General features: G+C 47.1%; 2 protein-coding genes across 2 annotated transcripts in view; one reads left to right on the forward strand and one right to left on the reverse strand.

Annotated features, from left to right (window-relative positions):
* LOC111142396 (phosphatidylinositol 4-kinase alpha) overlaps nucleotides 1-17,550 on the reverse strand; it is a 118,299-nt gene that overhangs the window by 42,468 nt on the left and 58,281 nt on the right. The gene's annotated exons all lie outside the window — the stretch shown is intronic.
* On the forward strand, nucleotides 5,177-16,931 carry LOC111142397 (serpin family D member 1). The gene is made up of 5 exons (XM_022495457.1): nucleotides 5,177-5,187; nucleotides 9,382-10,271; nucleotides 13,738-14,011; nucleotides 15,835-15,979; nucleotides 16,673-16,931. Exons 2-5 carry the CDS (start codon nucleotides 9,392-9,394, stop codon nucleotides 16,862-16,864), a joined length of 1,491 nt encoding a protein of 496 aa, XP_022351165.1. The 5' UTR covers nucleotides 5,177-5,187; nucleotides 9,382-9,391; the 3' UTR covers nucleotides 16,865-16,931.

The raw sequence follows: 17,550 nt of genomic DNA on the forward strand, positions 1-17,550 counted from the left end.
CATTCTCCAAGAATCAGTCAGTCATTTTGGGTAGGAAAAGACACACTGAGCAGTGACCAACACTTCTTGATCAATTCACTGGTAAATACTCCCCCATTCAGCAAACATTTATTGAGTAGCTAATGTGCACCAGGCACCGTGCCTGGGAGGTGAAAAGCCCCATTCCAAAAAGACCTTTCTGCCGAGTTTGGAGGCAGGTGAGGAAATCATCACAGTGTGGCAGAGTTCCTGGAGAAGGTGTCACAGGTCTCAGTGTTACCATGCAAGTAACCCTAGCCAGGCAGAGAAGGAAGAGCAGGCTGTCCAGCCATAGGGGCATCAGGCCCAAAGCCTGGGCCTGGGGAGGGCATGGAGGGCTGGGGAGGCTGAAGCTTAGGTGAACAGCTGTGCCTGGAGAGACAGGGTGATCATGAGAAAACTCGTGGGTTAAGGAGAAATGGCTTTCAGATCTTTTTGGGAAGCACGACTTTTCCAACAGTCATCTTGGGCAGAATTCCAAGATTTAAAATAGGTAGAGGCAGAGTTGCTTAGGTGCAGCAGTGAGAGGCTGAAGTCCCTGCATCCTTGCTCCAGATGGTGTCGTGCCCAGTGTGAAGCAGGGAGTGGCTTGTAGGTTGCGCAAAAATGTTAAACTTGTGCACAGCACCTGTTGGACAAGTTGGTCCTCACAGAACCCCCAGAGGACGTCAAGCTCTCTAAGATGACAATCAAGCTACAACAAGGGGTCTCTGCTATCCAAACAGTCATGAAGGCCAAGGACACAGAGGTGGGGCACATGATGACACCACTACTGGGAGGGCAGGGGACAGTGAAAAGGGGTGCCTGCACCTGTAGCTGGTAGGACTATAAACTGGCACACTACTTCCTGGAAAGCAATCTGGAAAAATGCATCAAAAACTCTAAATAGCCCCATCATTTCACCTAAAATCCCATCTGTAGGGATCTATAAAAAAATTTTTTTTTTCTGATTTAGGCATAAAAATGTTGCAACATTTGTTAGAACAGAAAAAATAAAGAGGAAAACACTAAGTGTTTACCTGAACGGGGCATTTACATAAGTTACAATATATCAGAAATTGTATTTCCTAAGAATATTTGGTGACACAGGTAGAACTTACGTCAAGTGGAAAAAAATGCAAAATGCATATAATATGACATAGATTTAAGGTATATGTATATGAATACATGTCCATAGAAAAAGAGGGGAAATCTCCAGTTGCATGGTAATAATGATTATTTCTGGGTAGCTGGGTTGGCAGGAGCTTCTAGTTTCTTCCTTAATGTTGCCTGTATGTCCTGGAGTTCTGCCATAGATATGTTGCTTCCACAATCACAGGGAGGGTACAGGTACTGGATTTGGGATGACAACATGCTGTGAAGGAGAGGCAAGCAGGCTCTCCCTGAAAGCCACTAGGGTGTTGTGCCCTTGGAGGGTGTCAGGCAAGATAGGGTGGGGGCTGCAGGGTGGCCTGTGGGAAGGGGCTAAGGAGGTGGAGAAGCACTGGGAGGGCAGCAGTGGACAGCATTGTCTGAAGGTAGAAAGGACACTGCCACTAAAGCACACCTGAGGGGCTTCCAGCTTGCTAGTGGCCAAAGATGTGGGTCTAAGGAAAAGAAGCTCTGGGACTGACTCTGAGGTGATGGAGCTCCCTAGGATAAGGTTGCAAGAGATGGTAGAGGCATAACAGGGCTCCCAGACCAAAGCCTTGGCTTGGTATTCAAGGTCAATGTGGCTAAGAGGTTCTGATGTCCTGTAAAGAGAACTTGCCTTTGGTGGTTATGGTCAGGCTTTCAGAATGTTTCATTCTCAACTGGATCAGGGCCCCCATGGTTGTAGAACACTGAGAAAGTGACTGTCGAAAATCTGTCTCCACTTTGTGATCTTACTACTCCTCACCCTGAGAATGCCCTGCCTCCCTCCTAAGAACTAGGGCTTGGAAGTGCCCTATAGGTTCTCCCTGCACTGATGACTCCATCACACCAGCTGAGATGGCTCTGGTCCCCAGGAAGGGAAAACTGTGGTGGAATCACAAAAGGCCCCAGAAGTGCTCCAAAGTGACCTAAGATAAGGACACAGTGTACCCAGGCTGGTTAGGACTGTGGTTAGGACTGGTTGGGACACATTCCTGTGCTTCAGGAGAGACAGAAAGGAGTGAGGAGGTACCAGAGAATGGCTAGAAGATGACAAACGGATCCTGTCTGGCCCCAAGACAGGACAGGCAAAGGGTAAAGGAAAGGGCTATAAGATAACTGACCTGCTCTCCCCTAAGAAGATCAAGGTCAGAGAAAAGAAGTCTGAACTAGATGAAGGAGTCCAAAGAGACGTAACAACCAAATGCAGTGTAGGAACCCTGACTGGATCCTAGATTTTATTTTTTTTTATTTTTTATTTTTAAAGATTTTATTTATTGGGGCATCTGGGTGTGGTCGGGGTGTGGTCTCAGGGTCCTGGGATTGAGCCCCGCAGCGGGCTCTCTGCTCGGTGGGGAGCCTGCACCCCCACCAACCCGCCTGCCTCTCTGCCTACTTGTGATCTCTCTCTCACTGTCAAATAAATAAATAAAATTTTCTTTTTTATTTATTTATTTGACAGAGAGAGAGAGAAAGAATCACAGCAGGCAGAGAGGAAGGCACAGAGAGGGGGGAAGCAGGCTCTCCGACCAGCAGAGAGCCAGATGCAGGGCTCGATCGCAGGACCCTGAGCCAAAGGCAGTGGCTTAACCCATTGAGCCACCCAGGTGCCCCTGGATCCTAGATTTTAAAAAGCTATCAAAGAAGTCGTGGAGAAATCTGACTGGGACTGGAGGTATGATGTAAGACAGAAGGAGTGAGTTTTCCCAGATGTAATAGTGGTGCCGAGCACCTCCACCCAACAATTTAGGAGATCTAGCTCCAGTGCCCAGGGCTGAAGTGTTGTGACTCTCTCTACAACTCCCCTTCAAACACCTCAGAAAACACCTGCGGGGTATGCACACACGGAATTAAGCGGATATGGCAAAAACAGTAACTGTTTTATCTAGAAGGCTGGTATATGGATGTCCATTATTCAGTTCTTCCAATTGCTCTGTATATTTTTCAATCTCATAATAAAAAGTTGGAAAACATATCTAACCATAAGGTAAGCCTCGGAACTGGAAAGAAAACAAAGGAGTACGTGCAGTAGAAGGTACGGCTTTACAGTGGGGGCCAAAACTACATACCTCCAGTGGGGAACGACCCAAAAATGTCAGAATTGTCAAGAAGGGCTGAAATCCAGTTATTTCAACAGTGGGTTACAGGATCAGAAATCTAGATATGTAAAAAACATTACCAGTTCGCTTAAAATAACATAAGCAATACATACTCATAGAAAAGAAATTCCAGCAAAGTATAAAGAGGAAAAAATGAACACTTTTCACCTGCCTCCCATTTCCAGTGTTAAGAGTTGGCTGCATCTCCTTCCAGATCTTTTTTGTGAATAAACTCCATATGGTGAAAGAGACAATAGCAAAGGTTTACTGAGCGTTGACCAAGTGCTGGGTGCAACTCTCTGTGCTTTCTGCACATTATCTCAGCATGTCATCTAATTTTCACAGCAACCTTATGCAGCAGGTATAACTACTGTCCTCAGCTCAGAGAGAACAGAGAGGGTGGGAGGTGGGATTCCCACCAGCGTGGCCAGCACAGCCTCAGAGAAACCAAAAACAGATGGTGGGAGCACAGCAGCTGTGCGGTGGGCCTAAGGGAAGACTCTGCAGAAAGAGCACCCAGTGCCAAGGCTCCAAGAAGGGCCGGGCTTAGGTGTGTGAGAACAAGGTGGAAATGGAGGGAGGGGCCAAGAGCAGATCACATGGGGTTTATCAGGCCCCGGAGGAGTCTGTGCAGAGGGAAGGGCCTCTCTGAGCCTGCATGATGGTGCCCATGCTGTAGTCCCAGTGTTGAGCAGGAAGAGTGAAGGTTCTGAGAAAGCAGTGTGTGACCACAGCTACTGAATGCTGGCTGACCTGGACCCAAATCCAGCCACACCTGTCAACTCTTAAACACAAGGGATAGCCCTCTTTACACGCCAGAATTTCTCAAAATGAGCAATACACAGACGCCCCCTACAGGCTTCTCACACACTTACAGGGTCCCCAGAGAGTCCTGTTCTCCACCAGAGGGACTCTGGGTAACAAACACACTCTTGGGTACCAAAATCAGGGAGGAACGCTCTGTGATAAGCTGGTCTTCCAAACAATCCAGAATATTCTAGTAATAATGTTTTAGATTACAGAATTTAAAATAAATGTTAAAGAGTGATCCTAGGAGCACCTGGGTGGCTCATTTGGTTAAGCATCTGCCTTAGGGTCAGGTCATGATCTTAGGGTCCTGGGACTGGCCCTATATCAGGCGCCCTGCTCAGTGGAAAGCCTGCTTCTCCCTCTCCCTCTGTTCCGCCCTGTCCCTGCCTCGTGCTCATCCTCTCAAATAAATAAAAAATATTTTTTAAAAAAAATGAAGGGTGATATTAGCTCCACAGATCCCTGTGAATGCCTAGGTGGACCGGAGTTTGGGGAGCTCTGTTTAGTAATACCCTATCTGTTCTGTAACAGCTAAGGAAGCTGGACTGCAAGCCTGGCACAGAACACAGTGAGTGAGCCCTGGCTGAAGAAAGTTCTATACCAAGTTCTCCTTACACTAGAGATCACTGATCACATTCTCTCCCTTCCACTTTTTACAGAGGGACACACTCATGGAAGCACGGGGACACTTGCCTAGCAGCCACATCAGGCCTAGAGACCAGACCACAGCCAGATCACCTGAGTGGGAGAATCCAAAGCTGGAAGGCAGATGAGTGGGCCTCTGCTTTTAGGGGAGCATTACAGCTACCCCCAATGCAACCCAGCCCCAAAGCTCTGAAGAGTGTCTCATTATGTGGTGGCTTCAGCAAGGACTGAGCCCACAAGCACGTCGACACAATGACAGTCATGCCTTCAAAACACCAGCTGTACCAGAACCAGAGCAGAGGAGTCAGAAGTCACTCAGCAGAGATCAAAGACCCAGCCGAGGGGGGTTGTGCTGACAAAGCTAGTTGAATGGTATTTGATTTGGGACATATTTACTTTGAAAAATACCCAACACCAGCCCAGCACCAAAGTTCACATTGAAACCCCGCTGGTGACCTTGGCTCATTTCATCTCTGCAACACCACTTCTCAGAAGCACAGAGGTGAGTTTGGTTTTTAACATTTCTGTAGATTTTAAATTCTTATTTGCAGTGGTTAGAGATGGATAACATGCATTTCTCTATCAAACTACAAATTCAAAAGCTTTCTACACTGTTTTAAAAATGGAAAAATGGTTTTGTTTTTAGTCTGCCTAATATAACATTCTGTCAGTAACATTACTGACACAACTGACAAAATTGGAATAGGAACTAGAATAGGAAAATATTGTACCTATGTTAAATTATCTTAAGTATGTAATGGTACTATGATGGTACATGAAATACCCCTGTCCTTAGACATTTTTCCCTGATATATTTGAATTAAAAGTTGAGGGACACGCCAAAAGTGACCTATTCTCAAAGGTTTCAGAAAAAAAAAAAAGAGTTTATGTGTGTGCCTGCTTGTGTACACACCCATACGCACAGATGTGTATATATGGAGAGAAAGCCATAAAGCAACTGTTCAAAATACAAAAGCCAGTGAATCTGGGAAAAGGGTATACAGGGGCTGTTCTCTACGTCGGTCTTCCTTACTACCTTCCTTCCTTCTTTTTCTTCCTTCCTTCCTTCCTTCTTTCCTTCTAAGGTTTTATTTATGTATTTGACAGAGAGAGACACAGCGAGAGAGGGAACATAAGCAGGGGGAATGGGAGAGGGAGAAGCAGGCTTCCTGCCAAGCAGGGAGACCAACATAGGGCTCAATCCTAGGACCCCGTGATCATGACCCGAGCCGAAGGCAGACACTTAATGACAGAGCCACTTAGGCAACACTTATGTCGGTTTTTCAACTTTTCTAATGTTGGCAGTTATTTCAAAATGAAAGGTTTTTAAAACTTCAAGCAGTCACTTCTCCCCCCATCATATCTGCTTTCTTTGGGCCTGAAGACATAGCCAAGAGGGACTAAGATGTCCAGGTGTTATGCTTTGATGTGTGACCAAAAAGGCCAACCTTGCTCCATACTACTGGCATAAGAAAGCACCATATAAAGTTCCCAGAAAGGCAAACTTTTGAATGATTTACCTTTAAAAAATATTGCTTCTCTTCAAAAGTAGTCACCAGGATTTAAACATAACCTAGTGGTAGTTTTAAAGTGTCTTATATATGAGTACCTGGGGGGCTCAGTGGGTTAAGCCTCTGCTTTCGGCTCAGGTTGTGATCTCAGAGTCCTGGAATCGAGGCCCGAATCAGGCTCTCCGCTCAGCAGGGAGCCTGCTTCCCCCTTTCTCTCTCTGTCTACTTGTGATCTCTTTCCCTCTGTCAAATAAATAAATAAAATCTTTTAAAAAAATAAAGTGTCTTATATAATTGTTATACTAAATGGCAAAATGATAGGAAGACTGGCCTTTTATTATTATTATTATTTTAAGATTTAATGTGACAGAGAGAGAGCACAAACTGGGGGAGAAGCAGAGGGAGAGGGAGAAGCAGACTCCCTACTGAACAGGGAGCCTGATGTGGGGCTCGATCCCAGGACCATCATGACCTGAGCCAAAGGCAGATGCTTAACTGAGCCACCCAGGCACCAAGACTGGCCTTTTAGATCCTTAATTTCAATTCAGAGAAAATATAAGAATTTTTTTCTCCTTCCTCTGAAAAGGGAATACTGAACACTATTTTTGGCTTTTCATCATATAATGCATCTTATACAGAGTATAAGAAGCTTCCAAATACACTATATAAACACAGGATAAAAAAACATGAAGGTCTTCACCTCTGCCTCCTTATCTGGTCTCAGATTCCTTTTCCTGAACTTTTATTTATTCAAGTTGTTGTTTTTTTAACCTTGTTTTTGCCTGAGAAGGATCTTCCTAAGTGCAGCCTAGCAAGGAGACTTCAACCAAGTTGCTCGCTTTCTTCTTTTCTAACTTTTTACAGTGTATTGCTGTCAATATCCATGCCCAGTTCTATCTGGAAACTGGCCCAGTTCTACCTCCAGCCAGACACATCAGAAATGGTTTCTCATGCCTGGGCCAAGTGTACAGCACCGCAGCCTCGGCTGGATGCTGGAGGGAGGGTGTGGGGTGGGGTGGGAAAAGACAACAGACATTTTCAAAGTCAGAAACTGAGGTGACTTGCTCCCTCAAAGTGTGTGATTCAGAAGTCTTTCGGTGGTGATTAGAATGGCATTTGAGCTGATTATTTTCATGGTACTGTTGGGAAAGACCCAAGGAGGAAGATGGGGGTGATGTGGAAGTGGGTGGGCAGGGAAACCAGTTCTAGTGCTCGGAGGCAAAAAGGCAGAGGCTCCGCTGCCACAAATAGTCATACAGTGACATAAGGCTCAGGATCCTGGTATATAAAATGCTGGAAGGATGATGTTAAGTTACATAGATTAAATTCCTTGCACAGCACCTGCATCTAGCAGACCTCTATCAAGAGTCACTGCTGGGGGCTCCTGGGTAGCTCAGTGGGTTAAAGCCTCTGCCTTTGGCTCAGGTCATGATCTCAGGATCCTGGGATCGAGCCCCGCATCAGGCTCTCTGCTCAGCGGGGAGCCTGCTTCCCCCTCTCTCTGTGCTGGCCTCTCTGCCTCCTGTGATCTCTCTCTCTGTCAAATAAATAAAATCTTAAAAAAAAAAAAAAAAAGAGTCACTGCTGTCATCAACATCAACAAAACTGAGAGCATCACAAGTTGGGTATCCGTATAGCTAGGCCCAAATTCAGACTAACAAGTCCAAATGTTTACTGAACAGACACCAGTAATTCTTATCTGGCCTGGACTGGAACCAGATACTCTGGTCCTCCAATACCTAGTTAACGGGAGATGGTTCCACACACACAACAAACTTGACAAGATACAGTTCTTCTTCCCAGGTTGTTCAGAAGTGACACTGGGATCATGTATGATGGTATAACATTATAAATGCCTACCACTGCTGACCTGGTGAAACACAGAAACATCAGATAATAGCTCATCTACCCAGGATGCAATTTATAGGCAGGAAGTAAGCAAAAGAGAGAAAAAGCCCCTTGGCAGGTAAAACTGATCTGACAAGTCATGACAGGTCCTTCCTTGGAATAAGGCAGGGGATGGGTAAAGACAGGTTTACCACAGTATATGTAGTAAAACCTTATTTATTTGACTTTATTTTTTTGAAAGAGAGAGCACGAGCGGTGGGAGGGGCAGAAGGAGAAGTAGACTCCCCTGCTGAGCCGGGAGCAGGACATGGGGCACAATCCTGGGACTTCGGGATCATAATCTAAGCCGAAGGCAGACGCTTAACTGACTGAGCCACCAGGCAGCCCAGAACTCATCTTATTTAAATAAAGGGACTTCCCCTCAGGCCTTCAAGCGAGAGCTTTCCAACATCATTCTCACACAGACCTTATAGAGCTGGTAAGATTACTCCCAACCCCATGCTCAAAGCAGTTAAGGAAAAAAGATTTAGTAGGTCCTCCTGACAGCATCAGGAGTCAAAGAACAGATGGAGAGAAGATAGAACACCTGTGGTAAGCCAGACAGCCTCACAGCCTCTGGGGCTCCAGGGGAAAGACAGGCTGCCAGCCACCTTTCACTGGGTACCCAGAGGATCTCTGCATTATGACAAATTCCAAATGTTATGCAAATTGCACAACCGCAAATAATAACACAAATTTCACATATCTTTAGAATACCTGTTTGCAGAAAGCCTGGCCTGTACGCCTTTTTCACTCTCTCCACTCAGGCCCCACCTCCCAGTGAAGCTTGGTGAGGCTCTCCTGGCAGCCCGCTCCTACCACAGGAGGCAGGGCCACACCCCAGCTCAGCACCCCTGCTTTGGTAGTGTCCTTATGAGAGCCCCCCTGCTTTACTGCACATCTGTTCCCTGTCTAGCTGGAGGAGCCCCTTGGTGGGGGTGCCTCCAGTGCCTAATAAGTCATTTGGAAAACAGGAGACAAAGTTTGGTGAGTGAATGAAAAAGAAACTCCCTGGGAACACTGAGTCCGCAGGAATCTATATATGGTCGCAGTGTTGTAAATCTTTGCAGAAGGGATTCTCAAGTTGGGGCCCACAGATCCTTCAGGTAGGTTTATGAAGCCACACAAATGTTAGGTATCTGTTTATCTTCACCAGCTTCTCTTAAGATGTGTGATAGTAAAATGGTTAAGGACTAACACTCCCAGGGCATCTTCTGGGGTCAAAGCTCTGAGCACGCCGGTGGCTGGTCTGCAAGGCCACCTTTGACCCTGTCACTGGTTTTCTCTCCCAGCTTTAGCTCTGCCAAAATGAAACACCTTTTCCAACCCCTCATCATTTCTCTCATCCTAATGTCCATGTGTGGGAGCAACAGCCTGACAAGTCAGCTTGAGAAAGGAGGGGAAGATTCTCTATCTGCAGACCCCCAATGGGGGCAGTTAAGTAGCAAAAACCTGAGCATGCCCCTTCTCCCTGCTGACTTCCACAAGGAAAACACGGTCACCAACGACTGGATCACAGAGGGGGAGGAGGATGAGGACTATCTGGACCTAGAGAAGATATTCAGCGAAGATGATGACTATATTGACATCATTGATGCGGTTTTGCCAACCGATTCAGAGGCCGGTGCTGGGAACATCCTCCAGCTCTTCCAAGGCAAGAGCCGGATCCAGCGTCTCAACATCCTCAATGCCAAGTTCGCTTTCAACCTTTACCGCGCACTGAAGGAGCAGGCCCGTTCTTCTGACAACATCTTCATAGCCCCAGTGGGCATTTCCACGGCCATGGGTATGATTTCCTTTGGCCTGCGGGGGGAGACCTATGAACAAGTGCACTCGATTTTGCATTTCAAAGACTTTGTCAATGCCAGCAGCAAGTATGAAATCATGACCATTCACAATCTCTTCCGCAAGCTGACTCATCGCCTCTTCAGGAGGAATTTTGGGTACACACTGCGGTCCGTCAATGATCTTTATGTCCAGAAGCAATTTCCAATCCTGGATGACTTCAAAAGAAAAGTAAGAGAGTACTACTTTGCAGAGGCCCAGGCGGCTGATTTCTCAGACCCTGCCTTCATATCGAAAACCAATAACCACATTCTAAAGATCACCAAGGGGCTCATAAAAGACGCACTGGAGAGTATAGACCCAGGTACTCAGATGATGATTCTAAACTGCATCTACTTTAAAGGTAAGAAATAGCTTTGTTTCTCAAAACAAACTCGTGACATATTCTTTTAGTGTGCAGCTGCACTGAGCATCAAGAACTGTATTCTCTAGCTCGATTTATCCAGGAAACCAAGTCACAAGGTCAGCTCACAGGGAAGAGCAGGATGAGGCGACGGCAGCAGCTGACACTGAGCCCTAAGTCTGTGCTCTATGCACACAGAAACTTCAGCACAACCTTGTTAGTAGCATCTCATTTTACAGACAGAGCCACCAAGGCACAGAGAAGTAAAATGATGCTCCCAGGGCACATTGTGTATATATGGTGAACAGCCAGTAAGGGGCAGAGCCAAGGTTGCAGGCCATCTCTAGCGCTTTGTTAAATTCGAAGAAAAAAGATGAAAGACCTTTTAAGCATTTGGCCATCTTGGATTTGGGTTTTTTCCCATCTCCCTTCCCAGTTATCAGTAAGCAGGAATATGGACAAGAGGCTGAAGGCAGGTGTCTAAAAACTGTTCAGCTTGACTAACATTAATACCTGCAACTCCTTTTAGGACCCTTGCGTACTAATGGGAAGGAGAGGTGGGGAAATAAATTATTATCTCCAGACCAACTATTCTGGGCCAGACAAACAAGGAGGACATTCCCTACCCCCAAGCCACTACACAGACATAGGACCCCTGGGATCCTGGAAGTAAATGGGCAATGGACTTGTAAAATCCAGACCTCATTCACAGCGCCCTCCCTGGGACTTGAACTGGAAGAAACTTCTACCTTATTCTACAAGCCTAGAGAGTCAAAGGGCAGACACTAGAAACGCGTCCACATCTCAATGACTCATGGTGACATACAACCACTCTCCTCTCTGCCACCAAAACCTGGTGGGCACCAGCTAGAATCAGTCCCTGAGGCCTGGGAGGCTGTGCTTCCTCGCTAGTTAGCTCTAGCACTGGTTATGGCAGCCCAGGTAGGCGAAGGACACGTACCCTCTCTTGGCTGCCACTCTGGGGTGGTGGGGCTGCCGAGGGAGGGCTGAGGCCTTCCAGCAGCTGAGCCAGGCAGGCATTCTGCCGGATGGGCAAAGTAAGGCTGAAGCAGCCAAGACCAAAGGAGGGGCATGGAGGCTGAGCCAGACCCCTGGGCTTCCCTCTCAGATGCCAGGCACACTGCTGGCCTTGTAGTGGGTGTTCAAAGGCTGAGGCTCTAATAGGCTTGTGACAGACACACAGACACATGCCATATATGCATACATATGGTGAACACACATACGTGTTTTTTAAGAGAGACAGTGTGAATGTAGGCAGCGGGGAGGAGGAGAGGGAGAAAGAGAGAAAGAATCACAACGAGGTTCTACACCCAGCACGGGGCCTGAAGTAGGGCTCAATCTCACCATGCTGAGATCATGATCTGAGCTGAAATCAAGAGCTGGGCGCCACCCCCCCACATATACTTTTTATGACTGATCTTAAGTACATGGAAGTGAGCAAACTGTTTAAGCCCCGGCCTCCCCACTTCTTATTCATGTGGCCTTGGGCATGTCATTCAATGTGTCTGGAACTCAGGTTCCTCACCTTTATCACAGAGATGATGATAACACCGGCTCTGACAGGGCTGTGTGCAGCACTGCAAGACAGAGTGATGCAGTGCTAGCCTGGTATGTGGCAAGAGCTCAATGAATTTGAAGGAGTAAAACTGCAGATGTCAACATCATGTAATATATTAGGTAGGTATGATACTGCTAGTGACATTTATTCTGCTTCTGTGAGCAACTAACCTGTGTTTAGGAACAGCTTTAGAACAGCCAGTATAAGTTACTTGGGCAGCACCTGATCCATTGGTCTGTGGGGGCGCCCCAGACATGAGTGCCTCTGCACTAGGCTGGCCAAGTGATCAGGAGCAGGCAGAGAAACACAGCAACAAGCCATTTCCGCCAGCAAGGACTGCAGAATGATGACAATAGTCGGTTTATAACCTCTGGCACACTGTAACCAGTGCCACGCCAAGGGGTTAAAGTGGCAAACATACGTGTGTTCTTTTCCCCTCGTGTTGGATGGTCACTTAATTTACCACTGGAATCAGAGGGATGAAATACCTATAGCACCCAATCTTTCACGGAGGCTTTTTTTTTTTTTTTTTAAATCACGGATGCTTATCAAAAGAAATGACGGTCTAGAAATACAATTTTAATCGCTAGTTCCTCAATGTGTTACTAATCTGATTTTTTAAAAATGTCTTATTTATTTGACAGAGAGAGAGAGCGCAAGCGAGCACAAGCAGGGGGAGCAGCAGGCAGAGGGAGAGGGAGAAGCAGGCTCCTCGCTGAGCAGCACGCCTAACAACACAGGGCTCGATCCCAGGACCCTGGGATCATGACCTGAGCCGAAGGCAGACACTTAACCAACGAGCCACTCAGGCACCCCACAAATTTGATTTTTAGTTCAAATATTATAACCTCCTTGTAAAGCACAATGAAAACAGAGGCTGGGTCTCAGGAGGAAGTCAGAAAGAAAACCAGGTGATGTGTGACTCTAGCAGAAGCACAGTGACGTCTGTGCTTGCCACAACCTGGTGGGGGAAGAACCCCCAGCACCTCGGCGGTAAAGGCCAGGGTTGGTGCAAACACCCTACAATGCACAGGGCAGCCTCCACAACACAGATCTGCCCCATGTCAACAGTGCTGAGGCTGAGAAGCCGGGGAGGAGGCTTATCTCGCCCCAGCGGCTCTACCTACTAGCTAGAAACCCTGAACAAGTTATTTTATTTCTTTGTGCCTCAGTTTCCTCCTCTGTAAAACAAGGCTTATAATAAAAAAACACGCATCTCATATGGTTGCTAGGAAGAGGAAATGAAGGATATGGGAAAGAAGCTTGGACAAATGCCTGGCACACTGCCAGTTCTCAGTTGTCAGTCAGCAGCCATTATCATAGTTACTAGCATCTTAGAGATGAAACAGACATGCACTTACTCCTGGACACACAGCATTATACCCAAATCTGACATGAAGATATGATGGCATCATCAGTGTATCCTTCTAGTCCCAATGGAGTCAGAGTGGAAGGGAGGAAAGACGCTGAAACAGCAGCCGTGAGCAAAAAGCTGCTCATTTTACAGGTCAACAAGTAAAGGTCCAGGCACGTTCAGCATCTTGCTATAGTCAAACAACTAGTTAGTTCCCTCATCTAAACCAGAATTCATTCCAGTCTGTCTAACTTCTCTACCATTATCATACTTCCTACGAGTATGTCAGCATTCTGACCTTGGAATCATTTGGAATAGCAGTCCTCAAAGTGTAGTCTCCAGACCAGGAATTAGCAAGAATGTGCTAGAAATGCAAGTTCTTGGTTCAAATTAGACCTACAGAACCAGAGACTCGGGGGTGGGGGGTGCAGTCAGAACAAGCCCTCCAGGTGTTTCTGATGCATGCTCACATGTGTGGACCATGGCTTTAAAATAGTATTTTAATAAAAGCCCTGTTCTTGTTGACTTTACAGGATCCTGGGTGAATAAATTCCCTGTAGAAATGACACACAACCACAACTTCCGGCTGAATGAGCGAGAGGTGGTCAAAGTTTCCATGATGCAGACCAAGGGGAACTTCCTGGCAGCAAATGACCAGGAGCTGGACTGCGATGTCCTGCAGCTGGAATATGTCGGGGGCATCAGCATGCTCATCGTAGTTCCGCACAAGCTCTCTGGGATGAAGACCCTTGAGACCCAGCTGACGCCCCAGGTGGTGGAGAGATGGCAGAAAAGCATGACAAACAGGTACCTGAGGTTGAATGTTTGGTCTTTTGATCTTTGGGAAGCTGGGAGAGACCAGAAACACTGGGGATTTTGGTCATTTCAAGAAGGGAGACGTGTGCATAAAAACCCAAGAACTGCCATCTTGGCCACTCTTGTTAATTCAGCCCAAACTTCCTGCTCAGTGAGAAGCAATCAGACAGCATCTGTGAGACACATCTGCCCCCCATCCCACCACATGACAGTTTCAGATGTGGGGGGCAGGTGACTTAGAGCCAGCTCAGAAACAATCCCGGCCCCGCCACCTACTTGCTCTAGAGCTTTGAGCCCTGGCTTCAACACTCATAGAAGAAGCACGATTCTATGACTTCCCAGGATTACAGAGAGACCTAGAAAAATGACTCTGAACACCCATCACAGTGCCTGGTGCCTGTGATTAGCTCTTCCTTCCCTGTGCAGGAAATGCTGTAGGCCTCATAATCTATTCAGGACATGTCGTTCATGATTTTCCTCTCTCATTACTCCAGAGTCAAAACTACAGGTTTCAAGCAATTACTATGATTATTAGCAGAACATGGCAGAAAAAATAGAGAAGTAACATTTCTGTTCTATTGGAAACTGGCTAGGCCCATATTAAGATGTGAATCTGGTTCAGGTCTCCTTTTGTGACAAGAATGCAGAGAAATGGAACAAACCCAGAAGAGGGCTCTTAGAGGAAGGTATTCGCCCAAGGAATCAATGAGTCATCAGGCCCTGTCAATTTTTCCTTAGAAATGTCCTCTCTGTACCCACTTCCTTCCTAACCTCACTGTCTGTGACCTCCACCCTGAGCCAGGAAGGCCTAACCAGCCTGCCCATTCCATTCCTCAAGCCCCATGGCACTGGCCTCCAGATAGCGTCCCCAAGACACCCACTAGCTCCAGCTCTTGTTCTCAGAAGCTCTCTATGGGCCACCTCCCCACAGGATACAGCCCAGCTTCTTGGCCAGGCCCACAGACACAGTCCCCCAAATGACCTGCTTTGTCCCTCCTCCTCTTTCCTCCCCCTGCCCAGTGCCCCTCTGCATGCCAGCCGGACCACGGCTCAAGCTCCCTCCAGGCTTGGCTCACACCATCTCTCAAGCTATGGGCAGCCTTCTAAGCCCCAGGAATACCCCCTCCTCCTCAGCCCCTGCTGGATGGCTCTAGTAGTTAGATCTGTCCTGGTTGTTCAGACATTATCCTACCACCTTTACCATTTTGCTGCTTCACACACGTGAGTCCTGGCTTGTCAAAAGGAAAGCAAACTCTTCAGCTGTGTCTGATGTCTCTTTATCCCCTTTGTGTGCTGGACTTGGCCCCATGGGCAGTGTAGTTGCTGTTTACCCATAAGGACTGAACGTGTTGAGACAAGGACAGAGAACTAAAGTTTAGCACTTTCCGGCACGTGAAGGGTTCTTTTTTCTGTCCACTGATCAGATATTCAACTGCTTACTTGACAAAATAAGAAATGCGTAAAATCAAGGACCCAAACAAGATAATTATTTCAGATATTTTTCAAACCACAAACCAGTATAGTTCTGGAGCTCACCTGGAAGGCGGGCCATGAACCCCACAGTATGGAGGAAATGACTACCTAGCACTAACCATGCCTCCATTTTAAAGAACCGGAATTATAATGGATGGTCTTTCCCAAAAACTCAACTGACAGTACTAGGATATGAATTTCAAGAAGTGCTGCATCCATTCTGTGGTAAAAGCAACCTGGGGTTGATGGGGGAAATGAGGTTGTGGACATTTGAGGAAAAACAGGATTCTTTTGGAACTTGTGGTTCAATAAAACTGGGCCCCCTTTTCTTCTCTGCCCAGAACTCGAGAAGTCCTTCTGCCAAAATTCAAGCTGGAGAAGAACTACAACCTCGTGGAGGCCCTGAAGTCAATGGGGGTCATGGCACTGTTTGACAAAGACAGCAATATGACAGGAATCTCAGACCACAGGATCACCATTGATCTGGTACGCTCTCCCCTTGTCCACCCTTCACACCTCTCCCCAGCGTCTGCCCCCAGCAAAGCCTCCCTCCTGCTTCGTCTGACTTCACATGTCAGCGGTGCTGAGTCTACCAGACACTGAGTGGGCAGGGTAATCTGTTTTAGGAAGCAGCGTGGGAGTGAGCCTCATTCCTGCTGACTGCAGAAAGAGAGGAGGTGTGTGCCCCGATCCATGAAACAGGTACAACCAGTTGAATTATGAAAGACCCGTTAAAATATATGCAGAGAAGGTGCATGACCTATATGCTGAACTTGAAATAACAACAGACAGTCCACAAAAAAAGAAGAGAGTATCAGTCCAAAAAAACCCATGCAGATCCAGGCCCCACCCTCCTGGCAGTGCTCCTACAGTGTGCGAAGGAGACGGGGCCTGTAGGTGCCGTCTTGCTGGCAGACCACTCATACTATGACGACCACCAGAAGCGGCTGTGGTGCTGGAGTTTAGAGATATGCATTGTTTATATGACACAGCCTCTGAGCACAATTACTGCATCTGGCAGGAGGTGAGAGAGGCCTTCAAGGGTCATTCTGGCCAGCTATGGTTTGTGCCTTGTATGTGGCGTTTCCACCCTGAATGACAGGAGACTCCACTATATCGTCTATCCCTCTGTGTGCCCACTGACCAGATCTGACAACTTTCCTTTCCACTTTGAAATAGTTCAAGCACCAAGGAACCATCATGGTGAACGAGGAGGGCACCCAAGCTGCTGCCATGACCACGGTGGGGTTCATGCCGCTGACCACCCAAGTCCGTTTCACCGTCGACCGCCCCTTCCTCTTCCTCATCTATGAGCACCGTACCAGCTGCCTGCTCTTCATGGGGAGAGTTGCCAACCCCACCAAGTCTTAATTAAGGTGGAGGTCTGGGCATTTCAAGTGTCTTGGGGGGCACCCTGTAATCCTGGTTCCATTCTAACAATGAGAATGGAGATGTTTTGGCATCATGGCTTTCGTGGTTTATGCTACCATTCTGAAATCGACACCCATAGCAGAGAAGAAATTTACAAATGACTGAGAAGCTCATCAGAATCCGTTCAGCACGGTGAACAATGCCAGCAGTTCATAGAGGTTAACGTACCTGTGATAAGTCAGCTGTTACACAGGGTGTGTCAGCAACATACAGACCAGCTTCCTCCCGCCTCCTCAGTGCAAAGCTATAGAGGGCTTACCTGTGTACCTCCTTTCCCTGCTGTCCCCATTCTTGAACTTTTGGCTATATCACTCAAATTATCAGCGCTCATCTGGACACAGAATACAGAAATGAGCTGCAGGACTAATTTCTCACCTCTCCCAAGGATGGTGCACAGGACAAAAGCAGCCTCATGACATTCACGGGGTGCCCTGGGTGTTAGGGCTTAATTCTCTCAAGGCCTAACCTTGTGAACTGATGCTAAATGTCATCTATACTTCTGCTGTCACCTCACTGCTGCCCAGAGGACAGTGTGTACACATGGCCATGCCTTCTACCTTAGAGATAAATAAATATTGCCACTTTTACTGGTGTCTGCTATAATTCTCTATTTTTTGAGGCTCAGG

Source organism: Enhydra lutris, unplaced genomic scaffold (genome assembly GCF_002288905.1).
Source record: "Enhydra lutris kenyoni isolate GAN:26980312 unplaced genomic scaffold, ASM228890v2 scaffoldscaffold8, whole genome shotgun sequence".
Lineage (NCBI taxonomy): Eukaryota > Metazoa > Chordata > Mammalia > Carnivora > Mustelidae > Enhydra > Enhydra lutris.

Bases quoted from the DNA above. Each gene is read 5' to 3' on its own strand.
- LOC111142397 (XM_022495457.1), top strand. From the start codon at position 9,392: ATGAAACACCTTTTCCAACCCCTCATCATTTCTCTCATCCTAATGTCC. The intron at 10,272-13,737 runs GTAAGAAATAGC...TTGACTTTACAG, and splicing joins AAACTGCATCTACTTTAAAG to GATCCTGGGTGAATAAATTC. The intron at 15,980-16,672 runs GTACGCTCTCCC...ACTTTGAAATAG, and splicing joins ACAGGATCACCATTGATCTG to TTCAAGCACCAAGGAACCAT.